General features: G+C 37.2%; 1 protein-coding gene across 1 annotated transcript in view; it reads left to right on the top strand.

Annotated features, from left to right (window-relative positions):
• jag2a (jagged canonical Notch ligand 2a) overlaps positions 1-27,121 on the top strand; it is a 51,195-nt gene that overhangs the window by 2,471 nt on the left and 21,603 nt on the right. The window contains exons 3-9 of the mRNA XM_073834606.1: positions 9,324-9,384; positions 18,809-19,063; positions 20,670-20,730; positions 22,354-22,484; positions 22,912-23,031; positions 24,110-24,223; positions 24,337-24,450. Coding sequence (XP_073690707.1) covers positions 9,324-9,384; positions 18,809-19,063; positions 20,670-20,730; positions 22,354-22,484; positions 22,912-23,031; positions 24,110-24,223; positions 24,337-24,450 — 856 coding nt within the window. The remainder of the gene's footprint in view (positions 1-9,323; positions 9,385-18,808; positions 19,064-20,669; positions 20,731-22,353; positions 22,485-22,911; positions 23,032-24,109; positions 24,224-24,336; positions 24,451-27,121) is intronic.

Here is a 27,121-nt window from a genome sequence, read left to right as displayed (position 1 = left end):
GCGCGAGCGGCGGCTGGTGCGTGTCTCTCGCGCGCGCGGAGTGTACAGTTACACGCTTAACTGATGGTGTCGTATTTATAGGACGTAGTGTGTTTTACTTCATGGCATGCAGACGGGGCTGCATGAAGAACATGTTTTGTTGGAGTTTAGAATGAAGACGATTAACAGACATTCATCTATCTATCTATGATGGTCTAGCTAAAAAGTAGCAAAAAAACACCCATCTGACAAGCCTGGTTTAAGTTTCTTTTTTTCTCAGCAGGGAATCTACAACATTTACAGCAAAATAGTTGCTACGATTGATGTTACTGTAGTAAGGAATCATTAATAAACATGCCACTTTCTCAGAAAAACAACTGAGCATCTTTTTTCTTAGTGAGACAATCTTAATATATGGTCATCAGTGAAGATGAGCACACAGGAATGCTGTTTTGAGCAAAAATGAGATTGCACTTTTTTTTCAAGAAAGGCACGATTTACACAAGACTAGAGCTGGCATGCTCGTGGAGTGATATCACAACCAGAGAGATAGAGAAGAGAAAGAGAGAGGCAGTGGGAGTTGTCTACATGATCATGTTTCAGATAGCAGCATTGTCGCTAAATAGACCAGAACAGATAGTTTGTAAGATAACGCAGGGCACATTACTGTGGGTAAAACATTTAACTCAAGCCACACAGCGCTTACCTCAGTGTGAGTTTGTTGTTGTTTTCTTAACCCTGGTAAATATGTTTTGTAAGAAGTGAAAAATGCTGAATCACTGCATTTGAGTCTTGTTTGCTTCCAGATTTCGGCCGGGGTGATAACAGTAGCGCTGTGGTGAGAGCTGCCTGTGTTCTTTTGTTATGTACACATGTCTTTTAAAGTGGATTTGTTTTAAACACACAATAATTGCTCAATTGAAGATGAAGTCATGTACATAGTAATGAAATGCTTTGGGACTGTGCATGATTATTTCTATATCTCTGTGTTTTTCTTTGGAATGTTGATCTTGGAAGAATCTGACCAGGACTGAACTTGAGACAACTTACAGATTGTTCAGTCAATCTATCTATTAGGGATGTAACAATATCAAAATCTTGTGATACAATAATATCGCAATATGAAGTCCTCAATACAATTTTTACTGCAATTTTTTTTTAAAAAGAGAATTTTGTACATTATAAAGTTAAATTATTCTATCTAATGCACTTTCAGAGTTAAAAATTAAGAGCTCCAACCTATGTTCTTAATTAAGAAAACTTAAATCAGAAAAAAGTCAGTGAATTGACTTGTACCTGAACTTTAAAGGGGACTCAACCCTCGTAATTTGAGGTAAACTTTCTCAGTCTTAATTACATTCACACTGGTGTGTTAGGAAGCCAAACAAATTTGAGTATTATTATTCTTATGAAAGTCATAGCCATATATTGTAAAACAATTGCACTGTAAATTGGTGTATCATTTTTGCTTTACACTACAGTAGGTAAATTACAGTACTTCTTGCCTAATTTCTACACTTGAAAGTGATGGTTTGAATTTGGACTGTAGTAACATTACCCATTGAAGCCACTAGCTGCCAGCAATTCATACTGCACTTTAAAGCTTTTATTTTGATGGAAACGACAGTAGAGCTTTTATTTTGACAGAAAACTCTGCCGTGAAAATAAAGCATAACTGGTGGCCGTTGTGTTCCCGAGCATGCACTAAACTCAAAGCACATGCGATAAATGAGTTCACTGCATTCACTGTGAACTGAGCTGTTCTGAGGCGCGGTAAACACCGGATCACGAGCTGATCGGCTGAACAAAATGCGTGCTTCGCTTTGAAACGCACAGTGAAAACAGACTTGATGAAGCCATATTGTGCTTTTGATTTTAGTTAGTTTGACAGATACTGTGCCAAAGCATAATGGCCCAAAACACAACTTTAATAACCTTTTGTGTTAGAATTAGGGATGCACGATATGTATCGGTCGATAACTTGCGCGTTTTGTCAGTAAAGCCGGTTCTGTAATCAGCGGTAAATGCCATCAGGTGCGTGATTTCACGTTGAGCCGTATATACTACACACAGCCGTTGTTTTCAGACGAGTTGCGCACATTCACACTGATAATGAACATTGCTATGCGCAGCTCGTCGGTAAACAACGGCTGTGTGTAGTATATACGGCTCAACGTGAAATCACGCACCTGATGGCATTTACCGCTGATTACAGAACCGGCTTTACTGACAAAACGCGCAAGCTTTATCGACCGATTGGTATCGGTGCATCCCTAGTTAGAATCATGTGACATGACAAGTTTAGACACTTAATTTAGGTTTAGACTTTCTCTCAGAACCGTTATCTGGTCACCTTACTTCAAATAGATTCATAAGTGCTGTTTAAACAGCTTGGCAGGTGAGTCATTTGAGAAACTGGTTTCACATTCAGCTGGTAAACTTCTGAAGATTCTTCCCTGCTGTAACTCTGTTGCAGTCTGAAGTGAGAGATGTTTGCAGTCTTGTGTTAATACTGGTGAAGACAGCCCATAGTAGGAAGGAAATCCTCCTGCTGTGATGTTTAATAGTTATTTTTGGAACTGGCAAACCTCAAAAACAAACACTTGCTAATGGGAATAATCCTCCCATAATGTTCTCTGCAGCATGTGCATGTTTAATGAATGGAAATGATGGTAGACAATGTACTGTTAAATACAGTTGCATCATTGCACTTGGTACATCATCACTGTTTAACTAATCTAAAATCTGCCAAGACACTGACATCTGCCGTTGTCCAAAGTTTCTTAGCAAGTCGGGGTGTGCCAGGGGAGGGACGCGGTTTACGGAAGGTGATGTTTATGAGCCTTATAAGTCCTGCTGTGCCTGACGTCCTACAGCTGTGAGATCTTTGATTCTCTTCCAGCATACCATCCTTTGTTTTTGGATAAAAATCCCATCCCACTGAGCACACACACACCACAATAATTTTTTTTTTAATTTAAGCTTTTCCAAGTAAGAGCTGAACAAGTCCATGTTCTGTTTAGACTTATTCTAAACCCAGAATGCACAGTTAAGAAAAGATATCTTTTTACAAAGCAAACAGAAATATACAACAGCAATGTATCTTTACCAAAGATAACGTTCGCTTTTTCTAAAGCAGTCTGGCTGTTTTGAGATATGGTTCAGGACTGCACTGTCATTTCTGTCTCTGTTTTAAATCACATAAATGTAGACCTGCCAAGATGCAAGGGAGATTGTGTTACATTACAAGTTTTACTAAAAGAGAGAGGGATGTAAGTGACAGGCAAACCTGACTCATTCATTTTTTACTTAAACAGTTATGAGGGTCTTTATTTGATCTCTTCTACTTTTTCCATTATTTCTTTATTTTCAGATCTTTTCTGTCCTCCTTTCACCTCATCCTGCTTTCCTTAAATCTTGGATGAGTGTTGGGTCTCTCGTTTCACGACTGTTTCTCTCCTCTTTTCTGTGAGCGCTCTGCACAGTTGGCTGCGCATTAGATCACAGGTGTTTGATGCAAACCCGTGTTGTGTTCTTGGACTGTGATGTTGTCTGCTGGTTACAGGAGTGATAACAGCTGATATTTGAATATTAGACCTATTAATGCAATAATGTTCCCATCTGGGCTGATTTAGTTCTCAGAAGCTTATAGGATAAGTTCACTTCCAGAATAAAAACCTTCTGATAACTTACCCCATTTCATCCAAGATGTTCATGTCTGTCTTTTTTCTTAAGGTTTTTGAGGAAAGCATTTCAGGATTTTTTTCCATATAGTGGGCTTCAATGGGAGTCAGCGGGTTGAAGGTCCAAATTGCAGTTTCAATGCAGCTACAAAGGATTCTACATGATCCCAGCTGAGGAATAAGGTTCTTATCTAGTAAAACGATTGGTCATTTTCTAAAAACAAATACAAATTTATATACTTTTTTGCAAGACAAGCATTTGTGTTTAAGTATATTTTTAAGTACATTTTTATTTTTTTTAGAAAATGACCAATCGTTTCAACAGATATGATGCTTATTTCTTGGCTGGGATCATGTAGAGCTATTTGAAGCAGCATTGAAACTGCAATTTGGACCTTCAACCTGTTGATCCCCATTGAAGTCCACTTTAAGGAGAAAAATCCTGAAATATATATTTTTTAAAAAACCTTTCTTTTTGACTTAAGAAAGAAAGACATGAACATCTTAGATGACATGGGGGTGAATAAATGAACAGGGAATTTTAATTCTAGAAATGAACTAATCCTGTAATGTTTGTTTTTCATGAACATCCCATCTCTACCACCATTACTTCTGACATTCATATTAAATGTTTATATAAGAGTTTTGCATTCTTTGCATATCTCTTGTAGTCTGTCTGTATATGCAGATCTTTAAATGTCAGTGAAATGGCATTTAGGCACTTGACAGTGCAGATTTTTTTTATTTTAATGGCTCAAATACACAGCTTTGCGTAGCTTATTGCTTCAATAAACCACCACCTCTTTAACTGAAAAACTGCACACAATAGAATTGCTTTGTTAGTTCTGTGCCACAGAAACCCAAGCACATAGGGTATGAAGTGACTTACACAGGTGTGTTACCAGCCTGCACATATCACATTCAGCTTTTAGGTGGAACAGTTTCCGTGTAAGTGTGTTACTGTGCATTGATTTGAATTTGACCTGAATCCTTAGAGACCGGTATATTAAAATCTAGTGAAAGTGTATATGATAATAAAAGGCACATTCAGGCTGGATTCTTGCAATATTTGTCCTCCTCACTGCCCTCTGAGGTGTAAAAACTGTGGCACTGCCTGCTCAGTGTCACTTAGGAGGTGTTATTTATTCATTGCCAGTGTGTGCGTGTGTTCCTGTGTATCTGCTGGCATGTGTATATGCATGTGGGTGTCTTATTTCCCTCTAACTAAGGAAAGATAAAATCTTCCCTGCTCCTGCTCCTCCCTGGACTGGTGGCTGGTGTCTGATGGCTGTCTTTAGAGATTAGTAACTTTGTCTTACGCCACTGCACTGACCAGGTGTTTACATCAATATGCTGCAAACTAAGCCTTTCATTAGTTTGCTGACACTGATTCCTCAGCATCCTGACACATTTAATGGCTTTGGATGTTATTCTTGATATTTTAAAGCAGTATGCAACCCCTAGGGGGTCTGTTGCTGAACTGCATGGGGTTCGCCAATTATTATTTGTTGTCAAACAAAATGAAACATACATTGCACAAAAATACAATACTGAGTTAATTTCAACCCAACATAAGTTAAACTTGTTTCATTGTCTTTCCCACAGTAATTATTATTATTTTTAATAGCTTTGTAATATTAGCATCGTAACAAAGTACTTAAAAACATTAAAGAGATTGTAAAGAGACCCAAAAATGAAATTTCATGACACAGATAATTTTATTTTGCAAGCTGATTATGATAATATGCAAACGCGTCAAATGTGACAGTAAAGACATTTATAATGATACAAAAGATTTTTTTTTTAAATAAATGCTGTTCTTTTGGTTTTTCTATTTTTCAAAGAATACTGAAAAATGTATTAGGGTTTGCAGAATTAAGCAGTACAACAAATCAGCATCTTAGAATGATTACTGAATGTGATATGTGACCCTAGACCACAAAACCAGTCATAAGAGTCAATTTTTCGAAATTGAGATTTATATGTCATCTGAAAGCTAAACAAATAAGCTTTCTATTGATGTATGGTTTGTTTGGATAGGAAAAGATATAAAATACAACTATTTGAAAATTTGAAATCTTAGAAAATCACCTTTAAAGCTGTCCAAATTCTTAGCAATGCATATTACTAATCAAAAAAGTTTTGATATATTTATGGTTGGACATTTACAAAATATCTTCATCAGAACATGATCTTTACTTAATATCCCAATGATTTTTGACATAAAAGAAAGAATGATAATTTTTACCTATACAATGTATTTTTGGCTATATACCCGACCCGTGCTACTTAAGACTAGTTTTGTGTTCCAGGGTCACATATAACACTAGAGTGGAGTAATGGCTATTAATGCAATGTATGAATAAATTACAGTATATTTTAAAATATTCAATCAAAAAATTCAAATTTTAGAATTATCACATTTATTTTTGGTCAAATAAATTATCTTAGTGAGAATAAGTTGACATTTTTCATGACACATGTCCAACTGAAAGGGAATCATAAAGAGTAATGATCAGTAGTCTGTCTTTGAGAACAGAGTTTGTTTGAAGTTTTCATGAGGATGTGATGATTGTGAAGAGCTCCAGGCTTAATCGCATGAACTTTGAAATATTTTAGTGAAACAAATATCACTTGTTTTTTTCAGTTTATGACTCATAAGATCTGGCTCAATAGTTTGCATATGCCTTGCCCAGTTTAAAAGCGTAGCCTTGTACACCTTTCACAATGTTAGGATTCACTTTCTAATTTCTGAGAAATTGAAATTATGTCAGTTATTATCTTCCTGGCTACTAATGTGTTTTTAACACAGCATACTGGTTTTTCAAGGCAGATTTAACACTTGTGGCTTTTAACAAGTAGCTGGACAAACAGTGAGACAACTATGCAAATGAAAAATAGTTTAATAATAATTTTATATTTGGATGGTGTTGTTTGTTTCTTCATGAACAACTTTCAGATTCCACCACCGTTACTCCTCCACTGTAACACTCATGTTAAATATTTTCTGAAGGGTTTTGGATGCTTTACAGATCTGTTGTAGCCTGTCTATATACATACAAAAATGTACATCTCTAAGTGTCAATAAAGTGCCAAAACATTACTTTTTTTTTGTGAGACACATGAACTTTAGTGAAAGGTTTAAAGCCTTGCTTGTATCAGGAGTCTTTCCTTCTTACATTTACTGCATGCACCTACAAGTTTGAGTGGTTTGGCTTCACTGATGTTAGCGTGCTGATTCATGCTTCCAGAGAAAAGATGCGTGAGTGTCAGCACATGAAATCCATGGGCATGTTTCTCATGCCCTGCTGCCGCAGTAAACCTGATCTCTCCCCAAACCAAAAAATATAACCTTTCAGCCAAACGTAGACCTGCTAAAATCACCTCTTCAGATATGTCCACGTTTTTTTCTTTTTGTGTGTGTGTGTGTGTGTGTGTGTGTGTGTGTGTGTGTGTTAAGCTTTACATCATACATAATTAAAAAGCTGTTTCATTGCATATGTTGTGCTAAAGTATTGGAAATGAATGGTGGTGTCATTTGCATTTGTATTTGTACAGACTTAAGCTAAAGGAAAAAACGCTTATTACATGCTCCTGTATGCTATCCTGTCCCAGAGATTTCTTCCTAATGTTTCAGACATTTCCTGAAATGTTCATCCAGGACAACGTTTGTAATCCAAAAGCACTCAGGTTCTGTCAGATTAAAGGGAAGAAACGTTAGTACCCCTCATTTAGGTGAAAAAACATGACCTCTCCCATCCTTCAGTCAGTTAGTTCACCTCACTCCCTGTGAAATACTGCTGGTTCAGGAACCTTTTGAAGTCCTTCTGCCCATACTGTTTTTTGACTTGAGTTAGCAAACCATTTTCCCATGAAATAAATGAACACTGTTGAAGCACGTGTCTGTGTGAAAAGAAGTGCATGCATAAACATCACGCAATCATTTATGAATTGTTGACTGCAGCAGTGACCTGATATACCTTCCTACAAACATCCTTGCACCATCTCATCATTCATCTGGTTTATAACCCAGCTAATCAGTCACCAGACCGTGGGAACCAGGTTATTCACATTGCTGTTATGACTTGCATCCTGTTAAAAATGCACGCACACATATACACGGTATCAATATGAGAACACAAAATAGATTTCCATTGTTTAATAAAGGCTACACACTAACCCAACCCTAGAATCTCAGAAAAAAATTGCTAGATATTATTATACTTAATTAATAGGTGTTTTTTTTCTTTGAGGATGTCCGTAGATGCTTTTATTTTGTGAGGTTAATGCGAAAAACTCTTTAGGATAGGATAGCTGGCATACCAAGTATTATACTTTCTTGTATTCTCCTCCTTATATTGTCTACAGTTATACAGTACACAACTGTTTAGAAGTTTAGTGTCAGGGTTTTTGTTTTTCTCAATAAATACATTTTTTCAAGCAGAATAGACACATTAAAGTGATCAAAAGTGACAGTACAGACATTCATAATGTTGCAAAACATTAATAAATAAATGCTCTTATTTTGAACTTTTTATTCAAAGAATCCTGAAAAAATGTATCACAGTTTCCACTTTATTTATTAAAGGGGACATCGGATGCAAAATTCACTTTAAATGGTGTTTGGATATAAATGTGTCTTAGCAGTGTGTGGACACTACCACCCTACAATGATTAAATCCATTTACTCCTTTTTTTTTGTAGTCCCCCAAAAACGAAGACCGTCTCAATTATCAAGCCGTTTTCATTTTCTGAGGAGTATGACGTCATATTGATCAGGCTCCGCCCACAACCACTGACAGACTGTTCTGTATTAGGATATTTCCACCCTCAAACAGTTGTACGTTGTCCGCCAGTTTCTCCATGCTCAAGCAGCTGTAGCGACGTTTCGTTAGCAATGCAGGTATTTTGTATTTGGATGTAAAAGTGTTAAAAGTCTTAATTTTCTCTCGACATTAGAGCCACTGAGGACGCAGTGGATTCGTTTTGTTTTTGATGTTAATGTGCCACCAAATACACAAAAAAGGGAATAGAGGGGTGGCATAAGCAGTAGCTCATTATCATTTGGAGAGACATGGGCCGAAATGGGTCAATGTGAAGAGCTGTTTGACAAGGTAAAAGGGTGTTGTTTTACACTACCATTGAGGATTTTTAACCAAAGTATGTTGCAGACATTTCATGAAGACCCTGAAGAATCATACCAACTTGTAGAAAATGGGCAGCCGATGTCCCATTTAAGCAGTGTTTTTAATATTGATAATTTTAAGAAATGTTTCTTAAGCAGCAAATCAGCATATTAGAATAATTTCTGAAGGAACATGTGACTGAAAGATTGGAGTAGTGGCAGCTGAAAATAGTAAATTGGAAAGCTATTATTTAAATAGGAAGCCATTACTTTAAACTGTAATAACATTTCCTTTGTTTACTGTATTTTGATCAAATAAATGTAGCCTTGGTGAGCATAAGAGACTTCATGCACAAACATTAATCTACAAAATAAACTTTTGAACTGTATTGTAATAAAACTCTTTCTTTCATTTTGACTCTGTAGGTAGACTAATATGAATGATATTTTGTGTTTGTCTTCAGCATAGACTTTGACTGTGGAAACCTATATGTCTGTGTATATTAGCTAACTAGCTCTTTCTCTCTATCTCCTAGCGAGCGTACACTCTGATCGTGGAGGCTTGGGACTGGGACAACCAAACGATCCCAGACAGCAGTGAGTAATGATTTCTCAACACCCTGACACACACCACCATGCACTGCTGCGTATGCTGTCTCATCAATACCGACAATCTCTCTCTCTTGAGCAAGTTCACATCTAGGGCTACAAGTGACACAGAACATTGTTTCTGAAACGAGATACAAGATGTATCCATTCAGACAAAGTTACTCAAAGCAGTGTAGAAGGACTGCATTAGCTTTGAAGTATGCTGTGCGTTTATGTAAAATTTCTTTCTTAGACAGATTCCTCCTCATTTTCTGTCAGACTGAGGCTATGCCCTTTTGATGTTTTCACACAGACAGCTGCTGTTTCTTTTAGTACAACAAACAAAGCAGGTGGCCGTCCAGAGTATTAAGACAGCTGGATGCCTGTGGTCTGGTGTGTCTTTGAACCACAAACGGTTACCGACTGACCAATTAAGAATTTGCATGCACAGAACTCAGCAGAAAATTACACTGATATCTGCAGAAATCAAATGCCTGTCATGCACTATGTTCCACACATCCTAATATAGTTCTCCATTATAGTAAAGGTTAAAAGCTAATGCATTTTTTTTCCTCATTAAAAAGTATCATACATACAGTTTAAGTCAAAAGTTCACATACACCTTGCCGAGTCTGCAAAATGATAATTATTTTACCAAAATAAGAAGGATCCTACTAAATGCATGTTTTTTTTTTTTGTTTATAACTGAACTGAATAACTTCTGAATTTCTTTAGTACTGAACTGAAGTTTACATACAACTTGCAGAATATACAAAATGTTATTTTTTTTTTTATCAAAATAAGAGTGATCGTACAAAATGCATGTTATTTTTTGTTTAGAACTCACTTGAGTAAGACATTTCACTTTAAAGACATTTACATATGTTCCACAAGAGAAAAGAATAGTTTACTTTATAAAAATGGCCTTCAAAAGTTTACATACACTTGATTCTTAAAATTGTGTTGTTACCTGAATGATCCACAGCTGTTTTTTTTGGGGAGGATAGTTGTTCATGAGTCCCTTGTCTGTCCTGAACAGTTAAACTGCCTGCTGTTCTTCAGAAAAATCCTTCAAGTCCCGAAAATTGTGTGTTTTTTCACCATTTAAGTATATTTGAACCCTTTCCAACAATGATTGTATGACTTTGTGATGCATCTTTTCACACTAAAAACAGAGGGACTCATATGCAACTATTACAGAAGGTTCAAAAACTCACTGATGCTTCAGAAAGAAAAATATTGCATTAAGACCAGGGGTGAAAACTTTGGAACAGAATGAAGATGTGTACAGAAGATACTTTTTTACAGAAGACAAAATAAGTTAAATTTAAATTTACCCTGATCTTCAAATTCAAAACGTTTCCACCCCCAGCTCTTAGTGCATCGTGTTTCCTTCTAAAGCTTCAGTGAGCGTTTGAACCTTCTGTAATAGTTGCATATGAGTCCTCAGTTTGAAAAGATGGATCTCAAAATCAAACGGTCATTGTTGGAAAGGGTTCAAATACACAAAAATGCTGAAAAACAAAGAATTTTATGTGACTTTAAGGATTTTTTTTGAAAAACAGTGGCCAGTTTGAAGGGACTCATAAACAACTATCACTAAACAAAAAGTCATTCAATCATTCAGAGAGAATCAAGAATCAAGTATATGTAAACTGTTGAACAAGGTCATTTTTTATAAATTCTAATATTATTTTCTCTTGTGGGCTATATGTAAATGTATTTTATGTGAAATGTCTTACTCAAGTCAGTTCTAAACAAAAAATAACATGCATTTTGTGTGATCCCTCTTATTTTGATAAAAAAATTAACATTTTGTAGAACATTTCATATCGACATTTGCATATCGACCATATAACCAAAACATTTCTGAGTGCATCTTTAAATCAGTTTTGGTTTATCAACACTGCACTTTCTTGATCAGAAAACACTGTAGGTCCGCTCTAATGATATGGAAACCCAGTCTGCAGGACATGTTAACACACAGTGTGAATGTTGATGTGTGTGTGTGTGTGTGTGTGTGTGTGTGTGTGTGTTGTCTTACCCAGATGTGTCCTGTTTTCCTCTTCTCCTCCTGAGGTTCTCCATTGCTCCATAATACATGATGACTCTGACAGGAAGAACCATTAATGAAGGAATTCATGTTCTGGGAGTTGGCCGATCATTAAAATGTACACTATAAACCCTAACAAGCTAAATATGCTCAAAGAATTTCAGGTAATTAATTACTGTGAAGACATTTAAAATTCAATTTGCCATCACAGGAATAAATTCTCTTTTAAAATATATTGAAATAGAAATGAGTTACTTCAAATTTAAATAATGTTTCACAATATTACTGTATTTTTGATCAAATAAATGCAGCCTTGGTGAGCATAAAAGACTTTTTTTCTTTTTTCACCAAGGAAAAAAATCTGAGCATTATTGCGACTAGACTGGAGATTCGCATATTCGACTGGATGGGAAGAGTTTATGTTAGAAAGTAAACTGTTATTTTATGTGTTTTTGGAAAAACATGTGATGTGGAGATCAGTTAGTGTTAACGTTGCTGCTATGTGAGGATTTCTAAGCAGGTTGTTCTGTGGTTACTACTGTGATGATGGCTAGAGTCTCTAGTTTGGTCAGAAACAAGTTATTAGATAAACTGCTTTATAGCAAGCAAATCCTATTATATTCAATAATATCTTTTTGTAAAAACTAAGGATATTTCGTAAAAGATCATTCTACTGCAAAGTAGAAGAAACATACATTTTGTGTGAAGCTTCATTTTATATCTCTCTAGACACTTTGTCAGATTTGAGTATTTGTATAGATTAGTTTGTTTATTTGTGTATGAATAACTTGTTTGGCTGTTTGTTGCTAGTGGCCTTAATGGGGCATGGAGGTTGTTTTAGCATGCAAATGGAAACTGTTTATACTTAGCATGTCATGTTTAAAGTCCCTGGAGAGAGTTTGGGTCTAAACAAAGAGTATGAGGTCATTGCCTCGTTAAGACATTAATTACTGTAGCGGCTCGTTATTTTCCACACATGTCTGTGAGCTAATTATTGTCTGAGCAGCTGCAGTGCTACTATTCTTCACACTACATGCACGCACACATACAAACAAATACGCCGCCGCCAATTAGTCATAAAGCAAAGGGCTACTGACAGGACTGGCATGAATATACTCTCTCACAAATACACACAACACTAACAAGGCACTGATTTGTTCGCATACAAATCTCTGCTGGACAGTTGTCATGTGACTTTCTGAAGTTCAGCGCAGGACATTCGGTTGCTTCAAACGGAGGCTAGATCTCAGACAGACAGACCGTGAGCAAGATCTAGTCTGCATTTTTTTGAGATGATCACCCAGATGACAAGATGTTGATGTTGAGACATAAACCGGTGAAGAGCCAGTGAGAGGCTGTGAATGCTCCTGATGCATTGTGTGTGGAAGGGTGCCAAGAATTACAGTTTGCTAATAGATGACTTCTCAAAATTTGCTAGCAGATTATAGGAAATTTTATTTCTGTGATAGGCTTTTGCAACATAGGCTCATTGGAAATACATGCCTCTATATACATGAAAAAAGTACCTATATGTACGAATCACTGCAGTTTCCAGCTGAAATGAACATGAGGCAGTAAAACTCCAACAAATTTTATTCCTTTTCAGACAAAGTATGATTTACAGGTACAGAGTTTTGAGTAATAAAGCCTAATTTTCACACAAAATTTTCTAATTCAGTAGGTTTGCTCAGTAGCTCACGTGATATGGCGTTGCACTTGAGTGATAAAGAGCTCTGGTACGATCCCTGTTAAACCTATGGTTTATGGTAACAGCTTAAAAGAAAGGTAAAATAGCACAGCTGCATCAGCAAATGCATTTTTATATCACTTTTGCATTTGTTAACACTATCAAGTAGGTTTAGGGTTGGTTTTAGTGTAGGGGATATTTACAACACAACAGAGCATTGACCTTTAGCAACACTCTGGATAGTTGAATTCTGAACAGTCGCAATACGTGCCTGTACCAACGTGATAAAACTGTGCCATGCTCACATATTGAACATGTTTTAGCACCACTCTCTGGAATTTTCACTTTGAAACTACTGTGAAACGTGTAGTAACGTAATTACTGTGTTGCAGAAATGTATGTAGAGGCATGTATTTTCATTAGCCTGGGTTGGGCTTTTTAATTAATAATAGGTAATATTTAATTAATACTTAATAATAAAATCTAATTCTAAAATATACATATACACTGCCGTTCAAAATTTGGGATCAGTAAAACTTCTCTTATGGCCATCAAGGGTGTGTTTATTTGATCAAAAATACAGAAAAAAACAGTAATATTACGAAATTACAATATAAAATATTGGTTTCTAATTTATTCTTGTTCAGTTTTCATCAGCCATTATTCCACTCTTAATTGTCACATGATCCTTTAGATATCCTTCTAATATGCTCATTTATTAATAAAATGGTCTATGTTGGCAACAGGCCAAATATTTTTTGGAACCTTAGCAATCTTTGATGAATAAAGTTGTAAGAACAGGATTTATTCAAAATATAAATCTTTTCTGATAATTTAAGTCTTTTCTATCACTTTTTATCAATTTAACGCAACCTTGCTGAATAAAAGTATAATTTCTTTCAATAAAAAGCAGAGAATAAAAATGCGCTGACCGCAAACTTTTGAGCGTTAGTGTATATTGTTAGAAAAGATTTCTATTTTAAATAAATACTGTTGTTTTTAATGTTTTATTCATCAAAAATTTCTGAAAAAAGTATCAGGTTCCAAAACAAATATTAAGCAGCACAACTGTTGCCAACAAAGATAATAAATCACCATATTGGAATGATTTCTGAAGGATCATGTGACACTGAATACTGGAGTAATGATTCAGCTTTGATTACAGGAATAAATGATCAAAAACATAATTTTACATCATAATAATATTTCACAATATTTTTTTTCTGTATTTTTGATCAAATAAACACAGCCTCGATGAAGATAAGAAACTTCTTTAAAAAACATTAAAAATCTTATATTGTGTGTGTATATATTGTGCAATATTTCTTAATATTAAGTACACAATTTTAGGTCTTGCAAAATTGCATTATAATGTTATTATTTTAGATAATAATGACAAAGTACTTCTTTGATAGAAATCATCATCACAGTGGGTGGTTTCTGTGTTTATATTTATGCATGTTTTTGTTTCCTAGACACCACAGACAAATCTGCTGTCACAGGAGATCAATTTATCATCAGGGTGTCATACCTGCCTTGCAGTTTCATTTTTTTATACAGGTGTTTATTCCAACTCTGCCTTCTAGAATTAGCTCACTTATGTAGATCAGGCCTTGAAGTAATAAAAAAAAAATAATCTGGCTTTAGATGCAAGAAGCCGGTTCTGGCGTTTGCAGGGCATCAGGTAGCGGGGGCCCTTGGAGGAGAGGGTCCCGCGGGGCTGTTTACCTTTCAGGAAGTCTGTCTTTCCAGCTCAACGTTTGGACTCTAAACAGCTCGTTCTGGCCAGCGGGTCAACTGCATTGTTCACGTATCGTCAAGGGGCAGAGAAAGGGTGTTATTGTGTTTCACTTGTACTGCAGCACTGGCTGGTAGATCGCTAGATGGTAATAAAGTGGATAAGTGGAAAAAATGCAAAAGGGAAGTTAAGAAAGGTGGGGTGCATTACCATGGAGGAAAACTTAGAAAAGTGGGCGAGAGAGCGTTGTGTAGTTATAGGGGAAATTATTTGGCCTTGTGCTACTCTTTGGTCTATTGTTTGTGATCTGTTATCGCCGTGGCGATGGGGGCCGACTCGCACCCATTGTGATGGAGGCAGTGAAACAGCAAACTGGAGACAGACTGATGGAGAGATGTGAATGAGACAGAAGGAAAATAATAGCAAGAAAAAGAAACTAAGAAAAGATGCTTTGTTTTTAAGGCTAACAGCAGCCATCATCTGTGTTTCCTGAGATTTTTCGTTATCTAAAGCTGTTGTTATGAGTTAAAGAGAGACTCTCAGATCAAGGCTGAAGTTCTAGTGTTGATTGAGCTCGCGGATAAACACGACTGATTGCGTTTTATACCTGGCGAGAGCTGTTCATCTGCTTACCTGTTTGATAGTTAGGGCTCTTATGCGTGAGTGTGACTGTGTTCTTGAGCTGGCTTATCTTCAGGGTCTCTCTCTCTCTCTCTCTCTCCCACACACACACACACACACACACACGCTACTGTGACTCTACCCAGTAACAGTCTCTAAGTGTCTCCTTCAGCTTATAAAGAGGGAGTGATTGGTGTGTATTTTTGTAACTAATTGCTGTAGATGAATTTTTTTTATACATTTATAAGTGAGGGGGAGAGCGAGGGGGGAAGAGAGGACAGCAAAAAGGGGGGATGGCACATTTGATATGAAAGAGCGTGTCGAATTCCTTTTTTTAGTCGGAAAGTAGGAAAGTATGTCAAAGCTTTTGTTCCACTTCTGGAATCGTGTGTCCATTTAAGGAAGAGAGCAAGTGGACTGAGATGGGGCGAGCGGGGTGATTTCAGCTGTGGGGAAGGATTCGTGAGAGAACATGCACAAGGACGATTTATAGAGCACCTTGGCTGACTGTCAAACATAACGACCTGTCAGAAATACCACTGCCGTATCTCGAAGACATCCTCAAATTGGTTAACTGGGTTTTAAAATATTTTCTGCATTCAGATACAGTCAAGCCCAAAATTATTCATACCCCTGGCAAATTCTGACTTAAGGTTACTTTTATTCAACCAGCAAGTTTTTTTGACCGGAAATGACACAGGCTTCTCCCAAAAGATAACAAGACGATGTACAAGAGACATCATTGTATAAAACAAATATTTCTCAGCTTTTATTAAAATTTAAACAAAAAGTGTCATGTCCGAAGTTATTCATACCCTTTGCAAACTGTCACAGTCTATGGAAAAATCCAAAGTTCTATACCATTCCAAATAGACCAAGCTGTTCTAAAGCATCCTAATTACCCTGATTCATTGGGAACAGCTGTTCAACTCAACAGGTGAAAAACAGGAGCTCTCTGCTGTTGGTTTGTGGACAGTCATGGCTAAGACAAAGGTCTAACGGACACCAAGGAGGACACCACTTCTCCAGATAAGGCACACAAAAACCCGCTTGGCCTTTGCAAATGCTCATCTGGACAAAGAAGAAGACTTCTGGTCTTCTGTTTTATGGTCAGATGAAACAAAAATTGAATTGTTTGGCCACAATGATGTAGCGTTTAGTTGGCATAAAAAAGGAGAAGCCTTCAACCCTAAGAACACCATCCCCACTGTCAAACATGGTGGTGGGAACCTAATGTTTTGGGGGTGTTTTTCAGTCGGTGGACCAGGGAACCTAATCACAGTAAACAGCACCATGAAAAAGGAGCAATATATCAAAATTCTCAACAACAACATCAGGCAGTCTGCAGAGAAACTTGGTCTTGGGCACCAGTGGACATTTCAGCATGACAATGACCCAAAACACACAGCAAAAGTGGTGAAGAAATGGTTTGCAGACAAAAATATTAACATTTTGCAGTGGCCCAGCCAGAGTCCTGACTTAAATCCAATTGAGAATCTGTGGAGGGAGCTAAAGATCAGGGTGATGGCAAGGAGACCCTCCAACCTGAAAGAGTTAGAGCTCATTGCTAAAGATGAATGGGCAAAAATACCAGTGGAGACATGCAAAAAGCTGATCAGCAATTATAGGAAGGGTTTGATTGCTGTAATAGCCAATAAAGGCTTTTCTATTGAATATTGAGAAGGGTATGAATAATTCTGGACATGCCACTTTTTGTTCAAATGTAAATAAAAGATGAGTAATCATTCTTTCCACAATATTTGGCCCGAGACACAACTATTTGAAAATCTGGAATCTGAAGGTGCTAAAAAATCTAAATGTTGAGAAAATCACCTATAAAGTTGTCCAAATTAAGTTCTTAGCAATGCATATTACTAATCAAAAAAGAAGTTTTGATATAATGATGGGAAGAAAATTACCAAAATATCTTCATGGAACATGATCTTTACTTAATATCCTAATGATTTTCATAAAAGAAAATAATTTTATATCAATAATTTTGACCCATACAATGTATTGCACACAAAAAGTATTCTTGTAGCTTTATAAAATTCCGGTTGAACCACTGATGTCACTTTAGACTATTTTATCAATGTCTTTACTACATTTCTAGGCCTTGAACGTGGTAGTTGCATTGCTGTCTATGCAGGGTCAGAAAGCTTTAGCTTTTGATAAAAAATATCTCAATTTTTGTTCAGAAGATGAACAAAGGTCTTAGGGTTTGGAACAACATGAGGGTGAGTCATTAATCACAGATTTTTTATTTTATTTTTGGGTGAGCTATCCCTTTAAAATGTACAGTTTGATGCCTGAATTCACTTGCAGCATTTAAGTGATTGATTGTAGTGTTATTTATTTATCATTTTATGACAAATTTGTGTAGATGCTACAGCTCATATTGGTAATATGCAAATGAGCCTCTAGCCTCATTACATGGTTGGGCTTCGAATGATCATGTCACCCCCTCATTCAGCCATATCCCCTATCATATCCCTAGACGATAATATTGCTAATTTAATCAGGTGTGAATTTCTCGTTTGAAATGGAAAGTGCTGCAATGTGAGAATCTCAAGCCAACACCCACCTTCATGAACAGCATAGATTAGATTTGAATCATTGTTGATGTTGTGTTCTCTCGCATTTTAAAACACTGTTTGTCTTTTTCCCACACACCCACACACACCCGCAAACAGACTTTCCCTCTCCCCTACATTGTGACTGTAGTTATTCGCAAGGTCACAGCGTTTCTCTTTGCTTCTCGAGAGAGAGTTTGGGTGTGTGTGTGTGTGTGTGTGTGTGTGTGTGTGTGTGTGTGTTTTTTCTCTGGGGTTTGTGTGGGGGGTTCTTCCTGGTCTGTTCCTGATTGTATTATTTCCTCACTGGCTCCCAAGCAGTCTGAGACAAGTGTGTGTTTCACTGAAGCAGGAAGACAGTCCGTGCTTCGTCATACACACACAAATACACACACACACACACACACACACACACACACGTTGGGTTTACATGTTTTATGGGGACATTCCATAGGCGTAATGGTTTTTATACTGTACAAACCGTACTTTCTATCGCCCTACACCTACCCTACACCTAAACCTAGCCCTCACAGGAGATTGTGCACACTTTTACTTCATCAAAAAAAACTCATTGTGCATGATTTATAAGCCTGTTTCCTCATGGGGACCTAAGAAATGTCCCCACAAGGTCAAAATCTACTGGTATTCCTATCCTTGTGGGGACATTTGGTCCCCATAACGTGATGAATACCAGGTACACACACACACACACACACACACACATATATATATTTAAATGAATGTTTTTGTCTTTCTCATAGGTGATGATTTGTTGATCGAGAGGAGTGTTAATCGTGGAGAAATGAACCCTGGAGAGGAGCGACAGCTCATTCAGCACAAGGGCCGAACAGCCAGCGTCCAGTACAGCGTGCGCGTGCGATGCGACCGCCATTACTACGGCAACAAGTGCAACAAACAGTGTCGCCCCCGAGATGATTACTTTGGCCATTACACATGCGATCAGTTTGGAAATCAGCAGTGCATGGAGGGCTGGACCGGCCAAGACTGCAAGCAAGGTGTGCGAGTTTGCTAAAGAGAGTGATCCAACAATCCAATTAATTCCCAACCTAAATTTTTTTTTTCTCATTTAAGAACCAATTTCACTTGGATATACATCACACAGAGAAGAAAAAATGATCTCAACTTCTGTTCTTGACATGTTAAAGAGTGCGTTCATCCAAAAATGAAAATTCTGTCATTACTTACTCACCCTCATGTCGTTCCAAACCCGTAAGACTTTTGTTCAACTAAAGAACACAAATAGGATATTTTGAATAAATCTGAGAGCTTTGTGACCCTGCATAGACAGCAATGCAACTGACATGTTCAAGGTCCAGAAAGTAGTTAGGACATCATTAGGACACAGAAGCGAAGTAATTGTTGTATAAAATTTTTATTTTAGTTTTTTTGTCCACAAAAACTATTCTCGTAGCTTCACAAATTAAGGTTATATCATTGATGTCAAATTAACTATTATAACAGTGTTCTTACTACTTTCTGGGCACTGAACGTGGTAGTTGTGTTGCTGTTTATGGAGGATTAGAAAGCTCTCGGATTTTATTAAAAATATCTTAATTTCTGTTCCAAAGAGGAATGAAGGTCTTACGGGTTTGGAACAATATGAAAGTGAATAATTAATGACAGAATTTTCATTTTTGGGTAAACTAACCATTTAATATATTGTTGCAATTTATGAACAAATGCAAATTTTTGCCAGCAAAAACTATTAATTCCTTATCTATTAGAATGTGGTATGACCAAAATCTTTAACTATATGAGTATTTTTTATTTCTTGTGTATTGCTGTTATAATGAGGTTGTAACTTTAGATGCAATCAAAATATTATTGATCACCGCAGCAAAAAACTAATGCAAGCCTGATAAGTAGAAAGTTCCCAACCAATATGCTAACAACTTTAAGCAGTTTATGCATACTTGACACACAGTATCCACGACACAAGCATTATAGCAAAATCTTTAGTCTTGGGGGCAGATTTACTAACAGCTTGCACCAGCGCAAACCATCTTTTGGTGTTAAAATAGTACTGTCAGGATTTACTAAAGACACGTAGTAAAGAATTAGTGCTGAAAAGGTGTGGACACAGTTATTTTTGCACCTGACCTTATTGAATATGCATTTGAGGGAGTTTCTCTTTCAGACACAAAATTTATGCTAAGGGAGTATTAAAATGAATCATGCAACTTGATTTATGGTTACGCTTGTCAAATTACTGGTAAATTGTGCTGCTCTCGGTAGATTGTGCTGGTCATTACAGAGATGTTCTGGCTGCATCTGTGTTCTTTAATGTGCGCATTGTTTGTAAATCACATGCAGAATTTATTTCCCTCCCTCTAGCGCTTTTATGGAATTGGGCTTTAATGCTAATTTTCCCAGTAAATCTGGCCCTTGCTCTCCTAGACTTGCTACTCTTAACTTTTCTTAACTTATACGTCCCATTTATGATAAAGTTTTCACATTTCCCTGACCTCCAGCAATGAACTTGTTATATGTGTGAACACCTTATTATTGTTGTCATCATTCTGTGACTAAATTACATGTCTAAATCAAGGAAGAGCAAAAGGAATACAATAAAGCTTATTCAAATTTCTCTGTCTCTTTCAGCTATTTGTAAGCAAGGCTGCAGTGAGCTTCACGGAAGCTGTGACGCTCCGGGAGAATGTGTGTAAGTGTTGTTTGATCTCTCTCAGTCTCTATATATTCTCAGGTCATGCAGTCTGACAAGATGAATGAGTCTGTTCGTTAGAGTAAAATTGTTTCGCACACACATTTTCTGGCATGTGCAGATGCTTTAAATAGTCTTGAATGAGCTGAGCAGACAACTGAAGGATAATATGATAATATTAGCTCCGCCTCCCTCATGAATGTCTATACTCAGAATGAAATACTAGCTTAATAATGAATACTCTGTAGTGAATACAGGATGTTATTTTTAAATATATGTGACCCTGGACCACAAAACCAGTCAGAATAGCATGAGTATTTGTAGCAATAGCCAAAAATACATTGTATGGGTCAAATTATAGATTTTTCTTTTATGCTAAAAATCATTAGGATATTAAGTAAAGATCATGTTCCATGAAGATATTTAGTAAATTTCCTACTGTAAATATATCAAAACTTAACTTAACTTTTAGTTAATAATATGCATTGCTAAGAACTTCATTTGGACAAGCTTAAAGGCAATTTTCTCAATATTCCAGATTCCAGATTTTCAAAGTTGTATCTCGACCAAATATTGTCCTATCCTAACATACATGAATGGAAAACTTATTGATTCAGCTTTCAAGAGCTTAATGAGTCTATGCTACTGTTTACACTTATAGACTTATGAGCTCACTGTTTGTCACAGTATGCTATACAATATAGTAGAGTAGTATGCCGTTTTGAATCGTCACCTCTCTCATGAGTGTGCAAGTCCATTTTTGTGTGTCTGAGTGATGTTTCTTTTCCTCTGTGTTAATTCAACCTTCTTTTAAAGTATGTGAGGTGGAAATGACCTTTTGACCACCAGTCTGTCTGGAATTCATTGCTGCCTAAGATTAGGAAAGAGACAGAGGTCATGACCCGTGTCTGCTACTGGAAAGAAGTTTACACTCCTGTTTCTGTGATACTTAGACTTCCCTCCCTTTAGAGTTATCGGTGTAGTGTACATGTGCAATGTGTGACACTACCAGAAATTCTAATATTTCTGTGTGAAGAAAAACAAAAGTGAACCTGGACCACAAAACCATTCTTAACTAGCACAAGTGTTTTTGTAGCAAGAGCCAAAAATACATTATATGGGTCAAAATTATAGATTTTTCTTTTATGCCAAAAATCATTAGGATATTATGTAAAGATCATGTTCCATGAAATTATTTGGTACATTTTCTACCAAAAATATATCAAAACCTAACTTTTGATTAGTAATATGCATTGCTAAGAACTTCATTTGGACAACTTTAAAAGCGATTTTCTCAATATTTTGATTTTATTGCACCCTCAGATTCCAGATTTTCAAATAGTTGTATCTCAGCCAAATATTGTCCTATCCTAACAAACCATACATCAATGGAAAGATTATTTCCTCTTATTATTATTGACTATTATGACTGGTTTTGTGGTCCAGGGTCACATTTCAAATGTGTATCTAAAAAGTAGGTGAAAAATCATACTATGTTGATATGATGTAATAGGTTTAACCACTGTTTGATAAATGCGTTTAATGGTGTAGATTCATCTCATGGAAGCTTGTGCAGAATTATCACACACATACACACACTCCTGCTCCGTGTTGGTTTTGTAGGTGTAAGTACGGCTGGCAGGGCCCACTGTGCGATAAGTGTTTGCCGTATCCGGGCTGTGTGCACGGCACCTGTGTGAAACCCTGGACGTGCACCTGTGAGAAGAACTGGGGAGGACTTCTGTGTGACAAAGGTAGGTTGAATCAGCATATTAGAATGATTTCTGAAGGATTATGTGAAACTGAAGACTGGAGTAATGATGCTGAAAATTCAGCTTTGACATCTCAGGAATAAATTACATTTTAAAATGTATTCAAATATAAAAAAGTTTAGCATAAGAGACTTGGTAGTTTGCCTAAAAAATTTGCAAACACACACATTCACAAAAGAACCCTTTTATATGAGATTCCTGGTGTTAGGACCTGAAATGTCTCACTTAGCTCAAAAATGTTTTGTTAAGATAGTAAATGAATGCAGTCGAGGTCTGTTCCCTCTCACTTGAGACATTTACTGACATCCACACACATTTTTCTTCTCTGAATGGAGTGTTGCGACGACTTCTGCCATATTCTTTCCTGCTGGAAAAAGAAATGAATGTTTATGTGTTTGTTTTTGTACAGATCTAAATTACTGTGGCACACACAAGCCCTGTGTAAATGGAGGCACGTGTCTGAATACAGAGCCAGATGAATATTTCTGCTCCTGCCCTGAGGGTTACTCTGGCAAAAACTGTCACGTCGGTAAGAAACCTTAATAAAACTCTGACAAAATTTTATAATTTCTCAAATGGGGTCATGACATGGATTTTTAAAAAAATATTTTAATATGCTCCTTGAGGTGATAATGTTAATTACTTTTTTTTTTTTGCACAAAAAAACTTAATACATGGAAAAATTATTATTTTCAACCCTTATTCTGACCCTCCGTCTAAAATGACCTGTTTTAAGGGGCGGGGCTTGTCAGGAATCGGCCACTGTTATGATTGGCTAACGTCATTGCATAGGAAACAGTATCAACGTCCCCTCACTATTGCATGCGAGTGTTTTGACAACATGATAAAAAAAAAAACGGTTATTTCCAAACAAAGCATTATGAAACCATTTACTTACAGTTTGTGATGCAGCTGCAGCCAGATCTAGTACCGCTTCATCTTTCAACAAATGTTTCTTTGTGAACTCTCCATGACACCGATCCTCATTTACAAAACAACATACTCAGATCGAACCTTAGACACGATCCGGGATGTCATTAAAAATAAACTATCCACTTGTTCCTTACGCTGGGATCCTTCTGATATCTGTACAAAGATACAAACAAGCTGTTTAAACCAAACTCATCAAAGCGAACGTTCTTTCACTCCATTTGTCCCATTGACGCAGGCCCAAGCGCATCTGTATACTGTATCCAGTGTAGACTTGATAGCAGCAGTGATCGTAATTACTATTTGCTTTTGACCCGACACAACGCCCGCATTCTGCTTCTCAGATGTTAGGCGACCGAACGCCAGTAGGCAGGGCCTTTGGTGAGAAGATGACTATTCATTGATGCCTTGCTCTGGAGGCAGTGTTTATGCAAATGTTTGTCCCCAGGTGGTGTCACCTTGCACCTCAGACCCAAACAAGCCATTTTTGGAGCTTGATTAAATGCTTTGTTTATAATGAGGAGGATGTTATAAGCTATGAAACTTGCAGGATGTTTTAATGGTTCAAAGACCTCTTATATGCTAAAAGATCAAGGCATTTCTCATGTCATGACCCCTTTTAATGGTTAAACATAAAACATAATTTTTTGAGTTTAACCAGTGTTTGTACCCTACAGCCGAGCATGCGTGCATGTCAAACCCATGTGCAAATGGCGGGACATGTCATGAGCTGGCATCAGGATTTGAGTGCCAGTGTCCCCCAGGGTGGGACGGCCCAACTTGTGCTAAAGGTCAGAAGTCGTTACTACTCTAGATGAGCCAGACTACACTCTTAATTGACATATTGTGCATATTTTTTTTAATTTTCTGTTGTTTTTTTCATTTGTGTGTGTGCATATTTTAGACAAAGACGAGTGTACATCAAATCCGTGCGCTCATGGGGGGACCTGCTTTGATCTGGAGAACGGCTTTGAATGTTTATGCCTTCCACAGTGGACCGGCAAGACCTGTCAGATAGGTGAGACCTAATGTTTGTGTGAATTCATACTCAAATCTGTTGGGGGCCATAAAACAGTACAAGGTTTAATTGGATCATAGCATGTCTAAATAGGGGGTCGGATGGTGCCTCTCAAATATCAGCAGTTCTCTGAGTGTGCATAGTGCTTCTTTAATGTAATGAGGTGTGCAACTGAATGTCGTGTTTACATCTTACACCACGAATTACTCACAGTTGATTGTGTTACGGTGCGAGTGTGCGTCTTTGATTGTTTGTTTTTTTCTGAGTGCATGAGTGTGTGATATGCTTGCAACTATGTATATATGTTGGCATTGCGTGCTTGTATGTTTATTTAACCTGAGTTTGCGGGTATGTACTGTATGTCTGTGTGATATGGAATTTCGTCTGAGGCTGTGTGGTCATGGCAGATAGCTGAATATTATCTGTAACTGGACCTAGGTGATTTAAGTAAAGCTATATTTATCAATAGGCCTGGCAACTGCCAAGACGGGGGCTAAATTTATCTTTTTGCGGGACTATATTAGAGTGATCATGGGGGGGAGAAAGAAGCTCGAAAGGGGTGTGGTGGAAGTATTCTACTCCACTGCAGCTAGTGCGACAGGAAATGCTTTATAACCTGTAAACAAGCGCAGTGTGGAATTGTAGCCGTGGTGTCTGGTTATGGGGGCGGGTCGGGTTTCCCAGGTTGCACTCCGGTCTCAGGTGTGGAGCGGGCAGGGTTACCTGTGCAGGATTGAGAAGAGAGTTCGATTTCATCTGCTGCACAACATCAGTCCCATATAGCTACAGTGCTACACACAACTTTTATTAGCCTTTATACACACTATAGTTACCTATACATATTAAACATATTTGCAGGGTTTAAAAAAGCACATTGTTAAAAAAGCTAATGATAATAATAACAATTATAATGTTACAAAAGAATTCTATTTCAGATAAATGCTGTTCTTCTGAACTTTCTATTAATCAAGGAAACCTGAAAAAATTCTACTGCTGTTTTTAACATAATAATAATAATAATGCTTGTTTTTTTGAGCAGCAAATCAGAATATTAGAATGATTACTGAAGAATCACATGGCTGGAGTAAATATGCTAAAAATTCAATGACTTTCTTAATGTATTTAAATAAACAGCAGTTATTTTAAATAATAAAACTATTTCACATTATTATTGCTTATGCTGTATTTTGGATCAAATAAATGCAGGCTTGGTGAGCAAAAGAGAATTCTTTAAAAACATTAAAGCTCTTACTGTTCAAAAACATTTGGTAGTATATGGGGGTAAATTTAAAATTTAAAATTATTCCCTTTATTTTAATGCTTATGTCCTGTATTAGATCATTTCAAGTCTTCTTGAGGCCCAAATGGAAGTCCCGTCTTCTTGCCCCCTTACTTTTTTAGTGTGTCTCAATGATTTTATGAGAGAACATAAATATTTAGAACAGTTTTACCTCATTTTTATGAGCTTCTGGTTAGAGATGCTCCGATCAGCATTTTTGGGGCCGATCACCGATTACCGATCACCAAGATCATGATCTGCCGATTGCCGATCACTGCCGATCACAGAATGGCAGGGGAATGGGAATCTTTGATCTATAATCTAGCAGAGTTTGCACCATTTGTAGAAATGAAACTAACTCTAAATTAACTATATTGAAGAAAAAAAACCTCTAGAAATAGGCTACAGTCAAGATCTTGAAGAACCACCAAGTTAGGGTTAAGTTGCTGATACCTTCCCTGCTGAAAAAAACATGCTGGTCCTTTGCTGATTTATGCTGGTCATGTTGCTGGTCAAGGACCAGCATTAACCAGCCAAAGAACCAGCATGAACCAGCAAAGGACCAGCATAAACCAGCTAAAACCAGCATCCCAGCACCAAAACATACCTAAGCAGCATATGCTGTTTTTTTCACCAGGGTTTGACGATAGCAAGACGATTATTAATATTATCCGTCAAAAAGGCGCCTAACTTTAGCGATGCAGTGCAGAGAGTCGGTTCTAGGATGCTTCAGAAACTTGTCGTGATATAAACACACGCAGAGAGTGGCCACGTCGCCTTAACGCGCCGCATGGGGAAGAGATTTATTAGGGCCCGAGCCCAAAAGGGCGAAGGCCCTATTGTTCTTCTAAGGGTTCTTATTTTTTTTTTATTTATTTTTTTTTTAAACCTTCTGGGCACTTTTGGGGGCCTTAACATACTCAAAAACTCTTGAAAATTTGCACACACGTCGGAATCTGCGGCCATCAGGACGCCACAGAGGCTGGGACCCGGGCATGGTTCAGGGCCTCTACAGCGCCCCCTGGAACACAGTTTGAAAACTTGATGTACTGCGCACACATACTTGCACGTATTGATATGAAACTCGGTACACATATAGATCTCACTGAGCCAAACAACTTTTGTACTCTATGTCATGGGCTGAACGCAACAGGAAGTGAGATATTTAGGGCTGTTTAAAAAGCGCATGCTCTGGAATTTAACGTACTCCTCCCAGGGTTTCCATAGGATTGTCACCAAACTCGGTCAGCATGATCTCAAGACATTGGGGACGCTAAATTGCGAGGGGATTTTTGATATCTCGAACGGTTTGGCCGTGGCAAGGCGACAAAGTTATGGCGAGAAATGAGAAACAGGAAGTGTCTAATTACTGTTGCACACATTGCTTGATTC

This window comes from Garra rufa, chromosome 2, assembly GCF_049309525.1.
Source record: "Garra rufa chromosome 2, GarRuf1.0, whole genome shotgun sequence".
In the NCBI taxonomy this organism is placed as follows: domain Eukaryota; kingdom Metazoa; phylum Chordata; class Actinopteri; order Cypriniformes; family Cyprinidae; genus Garra; species Garra rufa.
Note: the sequence above shows the minus strand (reverse complement) of the source record. Positions and strands in the feature narration are given on the sequence as shown.